Source organism: Raphanus sativus, chromosome 4, assembly GCF_000801105.2.
Source record: "Raphanus sativus cultivar WK10039 chromosome 4, ASM80110v3, whole genome shotgun sequence".
In the NCBI taxonomy this organism is placed as follows: Eukaryota; Viridiplantae; Streptophyta; class Magnoliopsida; order Brassicales; family Brassicaceae; genus Raphanus; species Raphanus sativus.
This window is the reverse complement of record NC_079514.1, coordinates 50,563,716-50,584,153: the sequence shown is the minus strand read 5'-3', so window position 1 is coordinate 50,584,153 and position 20,438 is coordinate 50,563,716. Positions and strand designations below refer to the sequence as shown.

General features: G+C 31.8%; 1 protein-coding gene and 1 long non-coding RNA gene across 2 annotated transcripts; both read left to right on the top strand.

Moving 5' to 3' along the window:
• The first annotated feature begins 3,389 nt into the window (after positions 1-3,389).
• Positions 3,390-5,024, top strand: LOC130510421 (uncharacterized). The gene is made up of 2 exons (XR_008944068.1): positions 3,390-4,569; positions 4,698-5,024. It is a non-coding gene; the product is annotated as an uncharacterized LOC130510421 (long non-coding RNA).
• Positions 5,025-6,337: 1,313 nt separating this feature from the next.
• LOC108851993 (transcription factor bHLH67) lies at positions 6,338-8,034 on the top strand. The gene is made up of 4 exons (XM_018625475.2): positions 6,338-6,549; positions 6,719-7,258; positions 7,318-7,632; positions 7,740-8,034. The coding sequence occupies exons 1-4, from the start codon at positions 6,517-6,519 to the stop codon at positions 7,809-7,811; spliced, it is 960 nt and encodes a 319-aa protein (XP_018480977.1). The 5' UTR covers positions 6,338-6,516; the 3' UTR covers positions 7,812-8,034.
• The last annotated feature ends 12,404 nt before the right edge of the window (positions 8,035-20,438 follow it).

Below are 20,438 nucleotides of genomic sequence, written 5' to 3'. Positions count from 1 at the left end.
CCTCTACCGACGCGAAAATGTTAATTTTCCTTAAATATCTCCAAAATCTGTTAAGTGTATATTTTTGAATCTAAAACTTCCTAAATTTTAGTGATTTTCGTGTTTCCTAAATTAATTTTTTTAAAAAAATTAAAAAACGTGATCTCCTTCTTCCTCACACACGTTATTGAGATTTTTTTTAGAAATCAACCAAAAATTTTGAAGCTATTGTTGAAGATGCATATTTATGCTTCTTGTGGGGTGTGGAAATTCAGTCCCCTTAAAAGATGGGAATTTGCTGTTGATGAGAAGAAACGGGGTAGAGTATTGGTTGTGGAGTTGACAAGTTCCTTTGAATATCTAAGGATTTTGGCTTTTGATGATTTTGGAATAGACCAAAACGAGTTTGAGCTGGAGTTAAGCTACTTACCTATAGAGTTAATCGGTGCAGTAGACTGTCCGCCAGTGATCATTGCGAATGATAGACAAGTCAAAAATTTCCTAACATATGTACGAGGAAAAGCTTCTACAAGGTTGTGTGTGTCAACTTCACCTATCAATGGAAACAGCGAAGACTTTGAAGTTGATATGAAGGAATCCAACTCACCTATCTTATTGTTGTTGGCTACTTGATTTACTCGTTTTGCTTGCTTTTGGATTTTCATGTTCTACTTGATTTACTCGTTTTATCATAATTACTTGATTGCTTTTTGTACTCTACTTCAAACTGCAACTACCTGCGAAGACTCTTGCATAAAGTTGTAAAAAGAAGCTGAATAGAATGACATATCAATTGTAAACAAGAAGCCAATAATGACCCAGCAATTGTAAGCACAAATCCAATAATCTCAGACAAGAAGTTGTAAACAGAAGCTAATTATAATGAGCATCACTAGATACCAAAGTCAGGCTCGTCGTCTTTGTATTTCAGACCAGTAACCGCATGGAATTCTTGCATCGCAAATCTGAGAGGCCTCCAAGCATAATGGAACCACAACTCATGACGTTTTGCGGTAAGAAGCTGCTTACAAGCAAAGGTGTGGATCAGTCTCCCCGAATACTGAAGCTTATGCTCATAAATTGCCATAACCTGAGCAAACAGCGGATCAGCCAACATTTCTTTGTACTATGCCTCAACGTACTTCTCCACCTCCTCAAGTATAGAAGTTCTACAAGTGTTGTTCACCTTCTCAACTTGTGTTTCGGTACCCTCTTTGAATAGGCATTTAGGCAACTGATCCACCGTCATACCTGTGAACAATGAGACAAATACAATATGAGTTCAAAAACATCAAAAAGAATTAAACTTTGATATCATATACAGCTAAATCATTAACACAACATAAATTGAATACCTATCAAACGCAAACTATTTTAAAAAAATTAAACTTTTAAAAGGCCAGATAATGAACAATTAAAAATTAAACTTTTAAAAGGCCAGAGTTATACAAGCTTTTGAGATGTTAAAAAAAGACAGACAATGACCAATAAACAACAACACAAACGTTAACAGAGTGATACAAGCAATCCGTAACCACAAAAAAGTAACTTTTAGCATAGAAAATCATGTAATGAACATGGTCATGTTACTTGGATGATTTCATTACTCTCACGTTGATTACTCATCGTGCTAGTGCTACCATGTACTAGCAATCTCTAAAAGCAAGCATACATTAATAACTTATAAACCCTTAGGAAACCAAAGAAGGTTCCACTCATATAAACTAAACTAAAGTAATCAACATAACATCAATTGTCTTATTTATAAGAAGAAAGTATTCTTTTTTTTTTTTCAAATGAACTACAACTTGAGATGTTTTAGTTTTAAACAAAGTAGTTTTAGAGAGCAGTTTTTCTTCTTTAACAAAGGCTATGTCGGGAGATGTAGACAATCACAACAACAACACAAGAGTTATACAAACTTTTTAGATGTTAAAAAAAGACAGACAGTGACCAATAAACAACAACACAAACGTTAACAGAGTGATACAAGCAATCCGTAGCCACAAAAAAAAGTAAAGCATGACAGATGCCAAACATGAAAAAGTATAAGAAACTTTGATAGCAAAAAAGAAAATTTCATAACATAGATACCTAAATAATTCTCAGAAACTAGAAACAAAACCTATCACACTAAGATACAAAGACATGCAAAAAATTCCCAAATCCTTATACAAACCTGAAAGTCTCGATTGTTTTGCTTGAAACTAGAGCTGAGTGTGTGAATTGCAGAGCGGCGAGGCAACAACTTCAGTTCCTGGCGAGGTACGAGCTTCTGTGTTCGGCGACTTAATTGACAACGAGACGCGAAGTGAGCCGGAGGTTCGATTAAGAAGAAGAAGACCACCGGCGGAGTGCTAGCGGTCAGAAGAAAGACCGGCGACGGCAAGGCGACCTCTGAGAAACCGAGGATCTGAGAATCGCCTTTTGCTCTGTATCGCCAAAGGAGAGAAACGATATTAGGGTTGAAACACGATTTGAGAATTTTCCCCCTTTTGTTTTATTTTCCCTTTTTTTTTTTTTTAATTAATTATATTTAAAAAAATCGAAATCATTTTGAATCATTTTAGATGAGGGATGTAATTGGGTTTTCTAAAAAATTTATACCAAGCGGACAATTTATGTTTCAGATTATGGCATAGGGACAATGTATCAGTTTTTTTGTTCCATATTTCCAATTTTCCCTTATTAATTTATAGAGTTTTCACTGTATATGTTTCCAAATCTGAAGTGAGCTATTAAAAAGAAGGAATTTTTAATAAATGAAATGGAGAAAATAATGGAATAAAACGGCATGGTTTTCATTATTAAATTAAAAAATAAAATAAAAATGGCATATACCATTGTAAATTTCTCAAATAACCAATGAAAGAATCCTATTAGAGATTCTGCTTTAATAGTATAGATCAACATTAACTTTGTGCAAATTATAAAATCAAAAATGTAAAATAATTTGGTTTTGCATATGGTTTCGGTTTAATCTGTTTTACTAAAACTTTCTTTTATCTTAGTTCCAACTGGTAAAAATTACGTAGCCAAACACATAAATCAAAGGCATAGTTTATATGAACAATATAATAACTTAAATCAAAATAACTATAACGTATTACATTTACTGTCAATTAATATTTCATTCCATATAACTTTTTACTAAATAAAAAACTCTTTCAATTTCCCTTATTTTAGCCAAACATATAGAAAAAAATTCTTTTTAATTTATTTTTAGAATCATTTAGGTATATTCAAGAACTCATTCAGAAAAAGTTATTTTTTTGTGATTAATTTTTTGGGTTTTGAAATTAGACTCTGCTTGGATATTATAAATTTATGTGTGGGGTTCGAATTGGTTCCTCCCGAGTCCGAATGATTTTGATTCTCATGTATATATGAATATCTAAATAATCAATGTATCTGAAACGGATTCGGATATTTGTGCAAAAAATAATCTTATTACCTGATTCAGTCCGATTCTTTGAATACAGTTATTTATACGGTAACATATCTAAAATATATAACACTAATCATAAAAACGAATATCAATTCATAAAAACGTAAAATAAATACACCCGCGGGAGCTTATATATTTATTTATTTATTTTTACTTTTTTGAAAAAAGAATAATTTGTAAATTTTTGAGGCTTCAAATACATTCTGGACGATAACAGTAGTTACAATCCGATCCGAATCGAACACAGAAGAAACCAAACCGAATCTTACTCGATAATTAGTAAAACTTGAATGAAAGATATGAGTACAACACCAAAAATCCTAAAAAATGAAACAAACGAACCAAAACCGAACACCCCCCCCCCCCCCCCCGCCCCCGCCCCGCCCCAACCAACCAAGGCAAAAATAAAAACAAAAACAAACAAAGTTGAAACTCTATGAGAGCTGAGAGGATGGAATTGCTTCCGTCTTCTGTTACCCAAGATGGCATCCCGAATAAATCTGTCAATTTGCTTGAAGATTACCGTTGGCGTCGAAGATATTCCGTCATGGAGTCTACGGTTCCGTTCTGTAGTCACAGTCATGATCTTCATGGCCATGGAGATAATGCTGAGCAATTGTTGGAGAAATCAGAGGAAAGGAGGAACATCGATGTGCAACGAGCTTATCTTCATCCTCTTGGCGAGCATTGGACTAATGATTGGAGAGGGATTGATTTGGTATAACCCTAAATGGAAATTAATTAACTTGATCTGCATGTTAGTACTTTCTATTATTTTTTAGGGATAACCATCAAGGTGCTTCGAAACATACTTGATGTTCTAATGGAGAGTACACCAAGATAGATAGATGCTAAGCAGCATGAAAAAAGTCTAATGGAGATTGAGAAAGTGGTGTCTGTTCATGAGCTTCACATCTGGGCAATCACGGTTGGAAAGGCTTTGTTTTCTTGTCATGTCAAGATTAAACAATTAGTTTAAGAACTTTTTGCACTTTCTTTCTCTCTTTTTCTAATTGTTTTCTTTTTCTTAAATCTTAAGAACCCTCTAACAAACCATTGTTAGAGGTGCTCTTAAGACTGAGATTGTAGACAAAACTGGGACATTTTATAGTACAACACTGTTCAATGCCGTATAAGCCAAGGTATCAATAATATATAAGATTCCCTAGTGTTATTGTATCTATAGAGTCAATTTTTTTTGTTTTAATTGCTAGTCAATATAATAGACAAAGCCCACAGTTAAGAAATCATTAGAACTTTTTCTTAACAGGAAATCATTAGACTTGATGGGAACAGGCATAATTTCTGTAGCTTTTTGAGCCTTGAAGAAAAGAATGGTGGTGTGTAAATATGATGTTATCTCTCATACAGAATGACCGAGTCATTGAGATATAATGAGAAAGATGACACAAACCCAATAGAAGCTCTCTTACCCATGATTTGTCTCTTTTTTACCTTCTTCTGTGTAATAATATAAGAATGTGAAAAAAAAAAAATAAGAATGTGCCCACAGAGTCTCTGTCTCTACTTCAAGACAAAACTGCATCCATCAATAATATCTCCCTCTCTCCTCTGCTGGGACAAAGGCCTTTTTCAACCCGAACAATTACGATCGTGCCAAATACTACCTGAACAATTGATCAGTGCCAAATACGACCTCAACTCAATTACAATTCAAAAATACTACCTAAACTTTTTAAAACGTACCAAAATCTATATTATCCGTAATATAAGTTAGTCAACCGTTAAAAAAAAAAACGACGACGTTTTGGTTTAATCCTTTTCTAAAAAAACATATTCATTATAGGATTCGAATTAGTGTATTGATACACTTTAAAATCGACACTAACCACTGAACTAAAGTAAATGTTTGATATATTATTACGAATTCGAAAGTATATATACTACTATATTTCTTCATCTTCTCCAAATAAAATTTTGGTGATAATTTTTACTCATTTCTATAAATATATTAAAATGTTTAATAATTATCATATCTTTAATACACTTATATTATACTAAAATATAAATAATAAAATATTTTAAATGATACAAGATTAAATATACTTAAAATTTTGATACTATTTATAAAGTTTTCTTATATAAATTATTGTAATTTTAAAAATTTGAATGGTAATTTTTTTTTACAAATTAATATAATATATTTATAGTAATGGAGTAATATCATAAATTTTTAAAATTACAATAATTTATATAAGAAAACTTTATAAATAGTATCAAAATTTTAATTATATTTAATTTGTGCAATTTAAAATATTTTATTATATTTATATTTTAGTATAATATAAGTATATTAAATATATGGTAGTTAAAAAATATGTTAATGTATTCATAAAAATGAGAAACAATTATCACCAAAGTTTTATAAAAAAAAAAACAGGGAATATGAAGAAGTATATATCAAAAATTTACTTTATAGTTCAGTGGTTAGAGTGTCTCTTTTAAAGTATATAAATGCACGGATCCGAATCCCAGAATGAACATTTTTTTTTTAAAGATTAAACCAAAACGAAGTTATTTTGTTTTTTTAACGGTTGACTAAATTATTTTACGGTCAATTTAGATTTTGGCACATTTTAAAAAATTAGGCAGTATTTTTGAATTATAATTGAGTTGGGGTCGTATTTAGCACTGATCAGTTGTTCAGGTAGATTTTGGCATATTTTAATAAGTCTAGGTAGTATTTTTGAATTATAATTGAGTTGGGGTCGTATTTAGCACTGATCAATAGTTCAGGTAGTATTTGGCACGACTGATATTGTTTGGGTTGAAAAAGGCCCTTTTCCTCTCCTCTGCTCTGCTCAGCCTCACCAACTCTTCTTACAGTACCAGAAGTTATATACATTTTCTTACCATTCAGTTTTATTACAGCTCCTCTATTTTTCCTCTCTACTCAATAGCTACTAAAGAGTCACTGCTCTATATAAAGAGTAACAGTTACAAGTCTAGAAAGCCTCAGAATCAGAAGAGAGTACATGAGTTTCCTCTCCTGCTTCTTTTGTGCTTCTTAACATTTATTGTTATACACATCACTACATAATAATACATAGCAAACATAAAGCTCTCAAATGGAGAGGTTTCAAGGACAAATCAACCCTTGTGTATGTATATTTTGCTTAATTTGGGAAGCTTTTACCCTCCTCTCTTTTATCGTTTACTCTTTATACTAACGAGTCCATATACTTTGCACTCAATGCAGAATAAAATTACACTTCGTTTTCAATCATTGGCCTCACCGGTTATAACCTCATGACTCCATCTTTCTTGCAGTTTCTTGATAGAAAAACAGATGCAAGAAGCCTAGAAGTTCAAGGGTTTGCAGAGGCACAAAGCTTTGCCTTTAAAGAAGAAGAAGAGGAAGAGAGCATGCAAGATACAGTGCCATTTCTACAGATACTGCAAAGTGAAGAACCGAGCTTTCTAAGGCTATTGTCTCTTCAGAACCTCAAAGAGACTTGGGAAATCGAAAGGTTTCTTTCACACGAGGGTTATCCACACTTTTATCAGAACCAAGTTTCAGCATCATCCATCGAAGGAACGAAACAAGCTTTGTCTAGTCAAGAAGCAGACGTGATACTCCTCCGTTCTAGTTCTTCCCCAACACAACACAAGCGCAAGAACAGAGACTTGCTGGCTCCTTATATGACTCGAGAGAAGAGGAAGAGGAGGAAAACTAAACCAAGTCAAAACATTGAAGAGATAGAGAATCAAAGGATAAACCACATTGCTGCTGAACGAAACCGACGGCGACAGATGAATGAACATATCAACTCTCTCCGTTTACTTCTCCCACCTTCTTACATCCAACGAGTAATCTCAACAACACAACCTCTTGACTTTCAAAACCCTAAAAATCTCTCAACTTGCAGGGAGACCAAGCATCCATAGTGGGAGGAGCAATAAACTACGCGAAGGTCCTCGAGCAAATCATACTATCACTTGAGTTGCAAAAGAGAACGCAACATAGTAGAGTAGAAAACAGAGTTCATGAAGATGAAACTTGCGCCCCAAGAATCGAAGCCACATTGATACAAAACCACGTTAACCTTAGAGTTGTATGTCGGAAGAAACAAGGACAGCTTATAAAAGGAATCATCTCACTCGAAAAGCTTCGACTCACTGTTCTTCATCTCAATATCGCGACTACGTCTCATTTACTTGTCTCTTATCGCTTCAACCTCGAGGTAACTAACTATACCATTCCATGTCTGTCTTAAACTTCAATCTAACACCAACATTGAAAATGTGCAATCTTTAATGACAAAAAAAAATCGTTTTTTTTTTCTTATAGATGGAGAATGGTTGTGAACTTGAATCAGCCAACGACATAACAAAGGCGGCACATCAGATCTTTGATATTTGATTAAAATAATTAGTAAAAATAAAAATAAAAAGCCGACAATTTTTTTTCGTTCTTTCATTTTCTGACAGACGAAATTTAAATTCTGTTTTGTTAGTATATTATTTGGAATTTTGGATTATTCGATCATGTTTTGAGACTTTGGGAGTTTCGAATGGTTTAGGGTCCCATCTAATTAAAGTTTGACCTTATGCTTATTTATGATAATTCATCAATCATGGTTTGACTTTTGCATCTATTCTAAGGGTTGACTATCTTGTGCTAATTGACATTGTAATTAAGTGGTCTTGTCCTTTTTTGTAATGGTATGGTCGTATGGTGTGAGTGACTTGACTACATAGAAAGTAGATTGCTGTAATGGTCGAATCTTAAAAGACAAATAATAATTGATGTTCAAGAAAGAAACCGTTGTTATGTAGTTTTAATAGCTTGTAATATGAGTAATGAGCCCACTGGTTAAGCCCAGCGGCTACACCGGAGAAGAAGGCCGGAACCAAAAGCTGACCAGTCGCTGATGCTATTGAAGCCATCAGAGGTCGGAACCTGAACCCAATTCACGGGAAAAATGCCGGAGAGCCACCAGCGAATAAAACAAAGAACGATTATCTCTCTCTGAAAAACGAATATCCTGAAATTTTTATAGAAAAAAACACTACGTGAAAGGTCACGTACCTCAGCCACAAATAAAGTTTTATAGTCAGTTTAGCCACTTTAGGCCCAATGCTATATGGAAACAAGGGTAGAATTGATCTGCGGAACAAAAGAGCTCTGACTCGAGTCGAGGGAAATTATCGAAATCCAGGATCTGTGATTTGGATACAGGCCACTAATGAGCTATAAGTTAGCCCATTTTTAGGGTTCTTACATTAGCCTAACCTATAAAGCATCTTTTTCCTATTTATTTTCCTGATACGAATCTCTTCTCTTCTTTTTCTTATACATAGAAAGATGAATATGATAATGAAATGTAACGGACTTATACATTCATTAGTTAGGATCTAATGACGTTAAAAACAAATAGTACTTAAGTGAATATAGCATTTCCATAATGTTGGTTGAAGAAGAGAGAAAGCGACTAAACCTAAGAAACAAAAAGATCAGATTTGTAAAGGGACAATGTAGCCTCTTAAATGTGAAGCTTCTAAACACGTATTACCATGCTAAGAATATTTTGGTATATATAAGAAGAAAAGTTTCTAGAATTGAAAATAAGAATTTAGACATCCATTTTTAATATAATTGAATTTTTTTTCCAGCTAACTTAGGTTTGATTCCTCTGTCCATGTTTCACCCCCCCCCCCCCCCCCCCCCCGATATACTTTTGCATTGTATATATTTTTAATTCCATATGTTTGTTTCTTATTTTCTGATTTCTTATGTTTATTCCAAGGTCAATTAAACACCACCAAATATAAAATAAAGTTTAGTATTTTCTGACTTCTTATGATTTCGCATTGTGTGTGTGCGCGAACCCTAACGGAGAGAGACTATAATGAGATGAAGTCTAGTCAACACTAAAACTATTGTTATAACCATAAATTTCATCGGTCTGCATTTTTAAAAAGTAATTTCTTCTTCTTGTTGTTCAATCAAAATTATTATATATTATAGTAGTTGTATTTATTCATAGTTGTTTAGACCCTTATCTAGCATCGAAGTCGGGCTTGGATGGTTGGCATGGAATCAAGTAGATAGGTCAAGTTAAAGAGATATGACTCGACTTCGATAGTAAATTCCAAGCTCGATCTTGATTAAATCAAGAGAACTCTGAGATATCAGCAGTTGAATGGAGAAAAAGATATAAGGAGATAGCAGCTCACTAAAAGAGTATAAGGACATTTTCCTCCATTCCTCCATGCTTCATAATTTACTCAAAAAATAGATTAGAAAACGGAGTATAAACAAAAAATAAAAAATTACTCCATTTGTGAAGTAATCTTTTATTTTTAGTTCATACTCGAATTTGAAATAAATTATGCAGTGGAAAGAGAGGTAGAATACATAGACAACAATATTCATGAAGCTTTCACTCAAACAGATCAACCTAGCTATGTTCATCATACTCTTGTTTTATTTTCGATTATTGTTAACATTTTGGATCTTGTAATTTGATAGTCCTTAATATGATACAATTTTGCCAACTTGATTCTGATTATATCGTTTTTATTCCGAGAATTTTATGTCCACAAATTACTTTTTTCTCTAGTTTATATACACAAACATTTACAAATACTTAGTGTGAGTTTTAGAATATGTAATGGTAAAGTAGATTATTATTTTGGATTAAATATCTATTTTGGGTTTAATAGGTTATGTTATTACGCAAGAATTATGTATAATAACTCCATATCCAAACGAACCAATAATGAGTAAGAACTATAATAGTATAATGTATTGTATATAACATTCACTAGGTTCCATCTTCTTTTCAGTCAGATTCTTAATAACTGTATCAGCTAGGTAGTCGAATTGTCTCCTATATGTACAATATTCTTGGTAGCTATCACTGAGATGAAATAATCATACTAAGGTCTAGAACTAGTATACAAAACCAAGTGAGAGAAAATTGTGGACAAAATCAAAGATAGGAGCGTATAAAGCTTGTGTTATCATGAAACTTTTCAAATCCATGCTATAAATAAGAACACTTTCTTTGAAAAATAATCAACAAAATGTCACATAAATAAAGAAAAAGTTATTTATTTGATGAGTATTTGGAATGTTCAAACTCATTTTAAACTAATAACTTAATTTCGTTTGATTTATGAGATATTGTTGTTAAGAGTTTTTAAAAGATGGACGTGCTCTAAGTACAGTTATTAAAATAAATTAGATTGTTTTGTGTTAGAAATGGTTGGCTAGGTTAGGTTTCGACATTTTACCTGGACTCAAAAATAATAACTGGAACCGACTCGAAATATCTGACCTGAATCCAAAAAGAACGATCCGAATAGATCCGAACCGATAAAAACCAATTCATACACGACTTAAAAACATGAATATCCAAAATTATGGTTTTTGTATTCTATTTTCTATATTTTATTTTATGATTTAATTGAATTTTTTTTTTGTCGTCGACTTTTACAGACTCATACAGACTCTGTAAACCAGGTTGGTGGCTCTTCATCCATGTGCACAACAAAAGACGCTTGAGTTCTAGCCCCACGTGCTAGTCTGTCGGCCTTCCGATTGTGTGTGTGTGATACATAAATGATATCTGAGTTGTGAAAATTGTCTTGCAAAGTCTTGATATCTTCTAGATAAGCTGCAAAAGCAGGCCATTCCTCTGGTTCCGACACCATCTTTACCAATTGAGAACAGTCTGTTGCAAATGTAACCCTAAATTGATGCAAATTCCTCATACACTCCATTGCCCAAATTAATGCTTCCACCTCAGAATGAAGAGAAGATAGAGAAGCACGAACATTCCTTGTCCCTATTAATCCAGCAAATCCTTGAAGAGTGCTATACCATCCTTGACCAGAGTAAACTTCCTTGTCCTTCCAAGAACCATCAATGAAACACCATCTGCCTGGTATTACCGGTAAATCCGGAATTGGCCGGTCAATTACCGAGGTAGCTAACGATTGTGCATCTTCCCATATTTTTGCTTCTGTTACTGCTATTTTCAGTGTTTCACTAGGATCAATATCCAAGTTACTGAAGACCTTGTTGTTCCTTCTTTTCCAGATATACCATAAAATCCATGCAAAATGATGATCATCCATTTTTGGTAAAACTCTCCAAAATAGATGATCCGTATTCGTGTAGAGAGACTCAGTTGGGAAAATTGTTGGATTAGATGGTATCTGGGACAAAGCCCAAACTTGGCGTGCCGGAGGGCATTTTGAAATATTTTTTGTTAACCATTTTGTTATTATTTTATGACATTTTAAGTAATATGAAACTTTAAATGTAAACTTTAGAGTTCAAAAATGTTTTATTTTAATTACTAATAGTTTGTTTTAAGTTATTTTGTAAAATTTTAGATATATATGATATATTTTGACTTTTGATGGAATTTTTTCATCATTCTTCATATCCTAAATACTCAAACCTCACCCGGATCCTATAGAGCACTAAAAATTATAGATCTTTTACAAATATTTTAATTATAAACTCTAATTAACTTGGATCCAAAAACTGATCTAATATGAACCGAAAATTTAGAAGCATCTATTGGGTTTACCTGTCTAGAATCCAAAAGATACCAACCCAAAAGGACTCTACCGGAACTCCAATTAAAAGATCCGAAGGCCAAAACCTAGGTTAGGTAAGAGCATCTTTATCAGACAGGACTTTTAAAAGTCCTTAATTTTTTTTTTCTTTTTGTTTTCTGTTAATGGAGAGAAATCAATGAGAAAGAAGTGTGGGACGAGTGTGGGACGTTTCTTATAAAAGGACAAATGAAAAAAGTCTAGGACATTTGCTGTGGGACCTACGCCGAATTCACCTAAGGACTAAGCTAAGGACGTCCTGATACAGATGCTCTAAAGGGAGAGAGAGTCCTAGACCCGGGGTAAATTACAGTTGGAACATGCTGTCGCCATTATCGCACCATCCATCATCCAAATATTTTTATTATTATTTTATTGAATAAAATGGTCCGCGTTTTATTTCACCACTAGCCTCTTTGACTGTGACTTATCGCATTTACATTCAAATAATATATTTTCTTTTTCTTTTGCTATTTTCCTTTTCCTCTCCCATAATATGGTCGCGGTATGTAACATATGATATCATTGCATTGATATCCCACATGCACAAACAAAATAACCACCCTATAGTTCATTTACCTTCAGAATATCATTGCATTGATATCCCACATGCACAACTTTGTTTGTCCACATATCCACTGTTCTCATCGATTTTGTATCATGAAACCTCGATCTATCACCAATACAATGTAAATCATCTACATTATAGACGAGATATTAAATTAATCTGCGAAAATCATTGCCTCTGGACAAAAAAAAACTCAAAAAAGTTAGAGAGACCTCTGCTTTAGATAGCATCCTTGATGCATTAGGATTTGTTTCAAAACCTGATTGTATCCTCTGTGTCATTACCATTGCCATGATAATGAAATTCACATTCTTGTCAAAAAAAAAATCATTGCCTCTTCTTAGTATGAAGTTCATTGGCTAGGTCTTTTTGTTAATTTCCTCATATTTTAAGAAATATAACCGTGGCTAAGATAAACTAAAGACTCAATTGAAACATAAAATTTTGAAATGAAGAATACATACTCTAGCTAATGGAAAAAGGAGGATTAATGATAATTGTGGAGGGTCTGGAGAAAAGAAGCAAGTAAATATTAAAAAGAGTAATGTGCAGTGCAAAGCATAGGTTTACTCTATTTAGAAGAAGTGGTCCTTGCCCTATCATCTCTTCTTTTAATACTCATTTCACATACCTAGCTCCATTCATATTCTCATATAGCCAACCCCCACTATATTACTCAATCTACTCTCCGCCTTTTTTAATAACCAAATAATTTCATATAGACGAGATGTACATTATTCTGGGTCAGCGATCGCATCCGATTTTTGTATATCGCTCTCTTTCTGAAGCATTGCAATAGTACTTTCCTTCTCTAGTTTCCATCACCTTTTCTCACGCCGTGACACAAATATATATTTTGTTTTTAAAACTAACTGTTCATTGTTCATGTTAGATTCGAGTTTATTATGGACTTCTAACTTAAAATCAGTTAGTAATTAGTAGATTAGCCATAACATTTTATATATTACTTAATTATTTTTTTAATTATCGATGTGAGACTTTATTCATTAACACTCTCCCTCACGTACATGCGTGGATAACTGTGAGAATACCATCCACGGAGTGGTCCAACATCGGATGACTCTTTTTAATTTAATTTTGATCCATAAAGATTGACTGCTCTGATACCATGTTAGATTCGAGTTTATTATGGATTTCAAACTTAAAATCAATTGATAATCAGTGGACTATCCCTAACTTTTTATATATTACTTAATTATTTTTTCAACTACCTATGTGGAAATTTATTCATTAACAGTTTCTTTTAAAACATAACTGAAATAATCCATTCCAATCTATTAACGTAATTTAAAATATCACATTCACACTCACAAATACACACATATGTGTGTGTGATCTGGTATTCTCCATTGTTTTTTCTTACTGATCCACATATTGTTCGCATTTGAAGGTTCAGTTTGAATTTAAATCTTAATTGAAAAAGGAAAATTTATAGAATATATAAATAGAATTCTAGATAAGTCCCCTTTGGCTACAAGGGTATGTGCTTTGAAAAGGGCGACGCTCCGACGCTCTTTTAACTTCCTCCATTTCTACAAATAAACATTTAACCATTTTCACCATTTTCATATTTTAGTTTAATTATTTTCATCGTTTAAAAAGATCCCACTGCGGTGACGATTAGAGTATTATTTGGACAGATTAGCTTTTGTGAATACTTCAGTACTTTATTTTGGGTGTGTATCATGAACAAAGGAAAGGAAAGTGGGCGAGTACGTATTATACATTGTTTCGAAACTCGATCCGAATCTGCGGTTGAACCATTAAATCCGGTGACCTGAAAATCTGGTTTGCGTTTTGGTAAAAATTTAATATTTAAAACCCTAACAAAATCTGCAAAAAATTCTAAACCCAAAATCTAGCTGCCGGTTATACCAATGGTTGAACCAATATATAACTTTTATTTATTATTTTTATAGTTTTTATTTGAAGAAAATGAAGTGAACTGATGGAAAAGAAAACCAAATTTACTTGATTTAGTTTTTAGTGTCAGTTTATTTTTGTTATCGTTAATTTGTTAATGATGTTTTACTTTTGCTTTGTTTTAGAATTGAAATTTAATTTTTTTATTCACATTAGACATTTAAATATTTATGAACTTTTATCAACTGTTTCTCAAAAAGAAAAAAGTCTTCATCTTTCATTGTTAAATTTTATATTTCTTAACTTGTTACAAAAGATTTTTTAGATAATCTAATTTTTCTTTTTGATATTTTATATGTGAAATGAAAATAAAATATAAAAAACTTAAATTAATCATTTCGATTCAGTGTCCGGATCGAGTTCGAAAATATTTGGTATTATACTAATATAAATTAATATGTATAAGAGTGATATGTTTATTTTGTCGCCTGAAATTTTATGACCACTCAATTATGTGGTGTTAGGTGAGAATTTGAACCATATTTGATCAATGTTGTTTCACCTACACTTTAGTAATTTAAAAATTAAAAATAGAACTTGAACTTTAGTCTTTGCTTAATAAATCAAGCCTTAACCAAGAATTACGTACGTATTTTTCTTCCTTGATTAAGCCAAAATTAGCCCGAGAGACATGAATGGCGCTTCGTCTCTTTCAGGACCAGTGGACCACTGTAAGCGTACGCCAAAAATGGTAAGATTTAATATGAATTTACGTGGAAAAAAAACTTAAACAAGCTTTAATTTTTTTTTATCGAAAGGAGTCATGTGAAGATACATGTCTTGTTCTAGAATAAGATGTGTATTATGTAGTAATGTTTACGTGATGTCGGTCTAAATAATGAGATGTATACAAAATTAAAATTGTACGATCCGATTTCGTTTTTCATTTTAAAATTTATAATTCAACAAAAGTATATTTAAATCTTCATTACTCTAGGAGAATTACACTATAACTTTATTTAAGTCAAGACTATGATAATATAAACTTTATTTTTCTTCAGAATAGAATAATTTCATAATAAAATTGAGTTTATTCCAATTATAGTTTATTTTAGAGTTAAAAATAGAGCAACGAACAAAAAAAAAGAATTCTCTGTTTACAAAGTAAAACCATTTTTTTGAAGAAAAAGAATTTTAGCCTGGTTGAATCCAGGAGAATCGCAAGCCCGCGGATGCACTCCTTCTCCAGAGCATTCAAATGGGTCTTAAAGCATAAACTCATATCTGTGTTAGGTGAAAAGAACAATATGACTTAATTTCGCATAGCAGGAGAATCGAACCTGAAACGTGTTAGCGTCCCAGACCCGTCCACTGCCACTTGACCAGAAGGTCCGTTTAATTAAAACCATATTTACTCTGTTATAAAGGAGAAAGTCTAATGAAAGAGGAAATATTTGTTATTTTAAACTCCACTTCAGAATAAGTTATGGAGTGACATTAAAAATACTTTAAAACGTTATTATGTTAATGTAAAAATCCATATTTGAGACTTCAGCTTTGTAAAAACAAAATATATATAGTTTCATCAAATAAGTAAATAACTAGATTTTGACCCGCGCTTAGAAAGCGCGGGTTTGTTTCCGTAATTTTTTTTTGTTTTTAATGAAGTTTTATAAGATGAGGTTTATACACAAAATATTTAAAACAGAATCATGATTAGGAAAGGACGATTTAAAAAACATTATTGAAATAAACAATGTTGGTATGTACAGAGTCGAGCTAACGTGGTAATTCGGAATGTTTTTAAATTAGAAAATGAAAATTGTATATATATTTTTGAACATTTTAGTAAACCGAAATAAATATATGTGTGAACAATTCAACTAACAATTTTTTTTCTTGTATATTAACTTTCAAAATACAGAAAATCTAACTAATAATATAAAATATTTTTATTTTTGATAAAGAATAAAAAATATAAAAATACAATATTGTTACATGTTTTATTTTGTAGGTAACAGATTTTTTGAACACAAATTGATTATGTATAGTTATTAATACTAAACTTTTAGATCAAGTATTCCAAGATTGTACACAAATTGATAATGTATGGTATTTAATACTAAACTTGTAGATCAAGTATTCCAAGATTTAAGATTTCTGTTTTTAAATCATATAGAACATATATTGTTTCGATAATATATTCCGTTAAAGTAGGGTAGATAATATTATTCGAAAATCTTATTTAATATTCTAATTAACAATATACTGAATAAACTCTTTCTCAAAACGATATATATACTGGAATCTATTTGTTAAAGTTTTGTCACGATACATAACTAAATACAGATTTTAAATTTGATCGATGATAATGAACGAATGAATGAAGTACTTGCCAGCTTAAGATCGAACTAAGAACCTTATTAAAGAATATACTTGTTATATAACGAATTTAGCTCTACTATTTTCTTAATTATCTTGATTCAAAATGATACAGTATGTTGGCGGATTAGTTTGTTTCAAAATGATATAATATATGTTAGGTTTTGCTCTGAATCATTTTGGCTGATCGAGAATGAATGTGTACGCTTTCATCGAGGTTAGGGTATGATTTGATATGAACAATCATTGTGGCAGATCGGTAATGAATGGCTTCTTTCATTAAGGTTATGTAGGGCTGGGCAAAAAAACCGAACCCGAAGAACCGAACCGAATCCGATCCAAAAAAATAGTATCAAATCCGAACCAAAATTGTTTAAATATCTGAACGGATTCAAATTTTTGGTATTAAAGAACCGAAACCGAATCCGATCCGAACCAAAATATTTCGGGTACCCGAATGTATCCGAAATAATTAATCTACTTATATTTTTAGATTTAATGTATATTAAAAATCATCCAAAATATACATGATATTTTAAATTGTCTAGAATACTTGAAAATATATACAAATAGTCAAAAATACAACTCTAAATAGTTAAAATATACTCAAAACACCAAAAATATTTAAAATATTTATTAATTCTCTATCCATATATTCAAATCAAACCAATTTATATATTATTTTTTGGTATTTGAACACAACTTATTCAAATTTATATGTAATATATTATTTTGTTTCTACATTTTGTGTAGTTTAAAGTATATAATGAATTTTAAAATTTTAAAAATAATTTAAATGGGTTATCCGAACCCGAACCGAACCCGCAAGGATCCGAATCCGAACCAAAATTTATAAATATCCGAATGGGACTGAAATTTTTGACCCCGAAAATCCGAAACCCGAATAGAGCCGAACCGAACCCGAATGGGTACCCGAACGCCCACCCCTAAAATTATGGTATGATCTGCTCTGAACATTTATTGAACAGAGTTTTGACGTCTTCGTGTTTTGTTCAAAGAGAGGAATACATGTGATTTGATTATTGTACAGCAATAAGATTATAATATATCGATTGACTCAATGAATAATAAACTTTAGATTGTATGGTAAAAAACATATATTGTGTTCCATAGTATCGTGGTCAACACAAAGTATGAAGTTTTATCTTGTTGGTTTTAATTAGGCGTAATAAATATTGTTAGCTAGATATACGGTTTATTTTGTTAGTTGGGTTAATAATATATATGGTAAGACAAAATAGTTGTTATTTAAATGAATAGGTGCAGTAACTTTGTATAGGTAGATTTTTTCAGAATGTTCCTCTTTTAATAGAATAGATGCATCTTTAAATACGAAGAACCTTTTAAAATAAATAATATGCATCTATTTAAATAAGAAATTATTGAATTTTCAGTTTCACAAACCAAATTTAATCATTCCATTGAAAGAAGTATACTAAAAATAACGAGATAGTGAAATTTAAAAACAAAATTCATAGCAAAATATATTCTTAAAGAAAGTACAAAATCAGCCCACCATTTTCATAATCCAGATCGTGATGGATCACTTCCATCTAGTTTTATATCTTCGAGGAGTCTGAAGACGGTTCTTTTTTTTTCTTTTTTTTTGACTGATCTGAAGACGGTTCTTACACAGACCTTTTTATTAGACACAACATAAAAGATTTCAATATATGCACAACAAAATAAAATGGAATATATAGGCTTCTAAATTGTAATCATAGCTTCCAAAAGAGATGTATATGAGTTGGAGTCGTCAGGTTCTAACTTTTCTCTTCTAGTAAATTTGTTAGGTTCAATATGAGATCCCAGATATGCATGCATAAGTAATGACGAGTGTGATTAATAGAACAAAAGAATCACTTCATGTTTCTAGCATGCATGTCACGTATGCAGTGTACATTTGCATATACGTGCGTAAATGTGTTTCTTATATTTTGTCAACTTATACTGTTAAATGAGTTGTTAATTACTTTTTGTATTTTTAATTAATTAGAATATTAGTTTTATCGTGTAAATAAGTTTGTGGGCAAACAATAAAAAGTCAACACTAAAGACCAAAACTGTAAAACAACATGTCATATTGTCCTTGAAAAGCACACAGAGGTAACCAATACAAAAAGGCTTACCAATTACCACAGACCTCAATAATTTGCATTTATTATTCTCTGTTCATAATATTTCAATAGTCTTTTCTTTACTACTCCCACTATTTCAACTAATGTATGTTTTAAATTTTTCACATTTTTTTGAATTATACAGAGGTATTCTGGCCCGATATAAGTGGTTCAGACTAGTCACGTGTTGCCACGTGTCGGTCCTCTGTCCTTGGCGATGCCGAAATGTTAATTCTCCAGTGGCCGGGATTCGAACCCAGGTGGCGGAACTCACAGTTGGGAGTCCTTTACCACTAGAACTAGAAGCTCCGGTTAATTTTTCACATTTATTAAAAGAACATATAAAATTTTAGTTGCCAATATATTATTTTCGTAATTAAATATTTTTCGTCATTAATAATATGTAAAAGAAAAATGTATCTTTTTAAAATATTTTTTTAAGATATGATTTTGTCCGAACGGATAGAATATTTTTTTTGTGAATCTTGTAGTTTTACCGAAATTAGAAAATCACCAGTTCGCATGGATCTTATGGTACATTTGAAAAGGAAGAAACAATAAAGTTTTCAGCAATTTGGATATAGATTCTAGTGATACTCTTCAACTTGCCTAAAAAGAATCAAGGCTTTGCGCGGAGGCACAAATATTACTTACACCAGTGACAGATCGATAACAACCGAGTCTACCGTATATTCCAAGACACTGGTGTTTTATAGATGGGTTTTGGAAGGATAATGAAGTGTTTTTAGGCGAGGGGTGGTATAGTACTCTTAAGGTTTTGAGGTTTAATGGGAGTAAGAAATGTTAGGGCTTCTCTCTCTCCTCTTCATTCTGAGGTGAAAACATTACTTTGGGCAATGAAATGTATGCGAAATTTGCGTTAGTTCCGGGTCACGTTTGCAACAGATTATTCTCAATTGGTAAAGATGGCATCGGAATCAGAAGAATGACATGCTTTTACAACTTATTTGACATATAAAAACCTTACAAAAAACTTTTACAGCTTAGAGATCATTCATGTCCCACGTATGGAGAATTTGAAGACGGATAGCTTAGTACGCTGTGTTAGGTAACAACCGTCGTTTTTCGTGCACATGGATGCAGAGTTACAAGTTTGGTTTAAAGAGTCCACATAAGTATGTATAAGTCGATGACAAAAAATAACAACAATATTAAAAAGATATATAACAAGTTAAATAATTGACCCAAATCTAGGAAGAACTTCTATGATTTAAGAGAACCTTGTTAGTTTTGAGTTGTTATTTTAAATTATGGTATTTTCGAAAAGTTAACAATAATGAACTTTTAGGTTTAAAATATCTAAAACAAACGCATTCTAAAAGTAACCTAGTCAGATCCAATTTCATCACATAGTAATACTCTATATCATATATTTCTTTTATTTTTGGATCAACTTGGGATATCTTAAACTTATGATAAA

Bases quoted from the DNA above. Each gene is read 5' to 3' on its own strand.
- LOC108851993 (XM_018625475.2), top strand. From the start codon at position 6,517: ATGGAGAGGTTTCAAGGACAAATCAACCCTTGT. The intron at 6,550-6,718 runs GTATGTATATTT...TCTTTCTTGCAG, and splicing joins AAGGACAAATCAACCCTTGT to TTTCTTGATAGAAAAACAGA. The intron at 7,633-7,739 runs GTAACTAACTAT...TTTTTCTTATAG, and splicing joins CTTATCGCTTCAACCTCGAG to ATGGAGAATGGTTGTGAACT.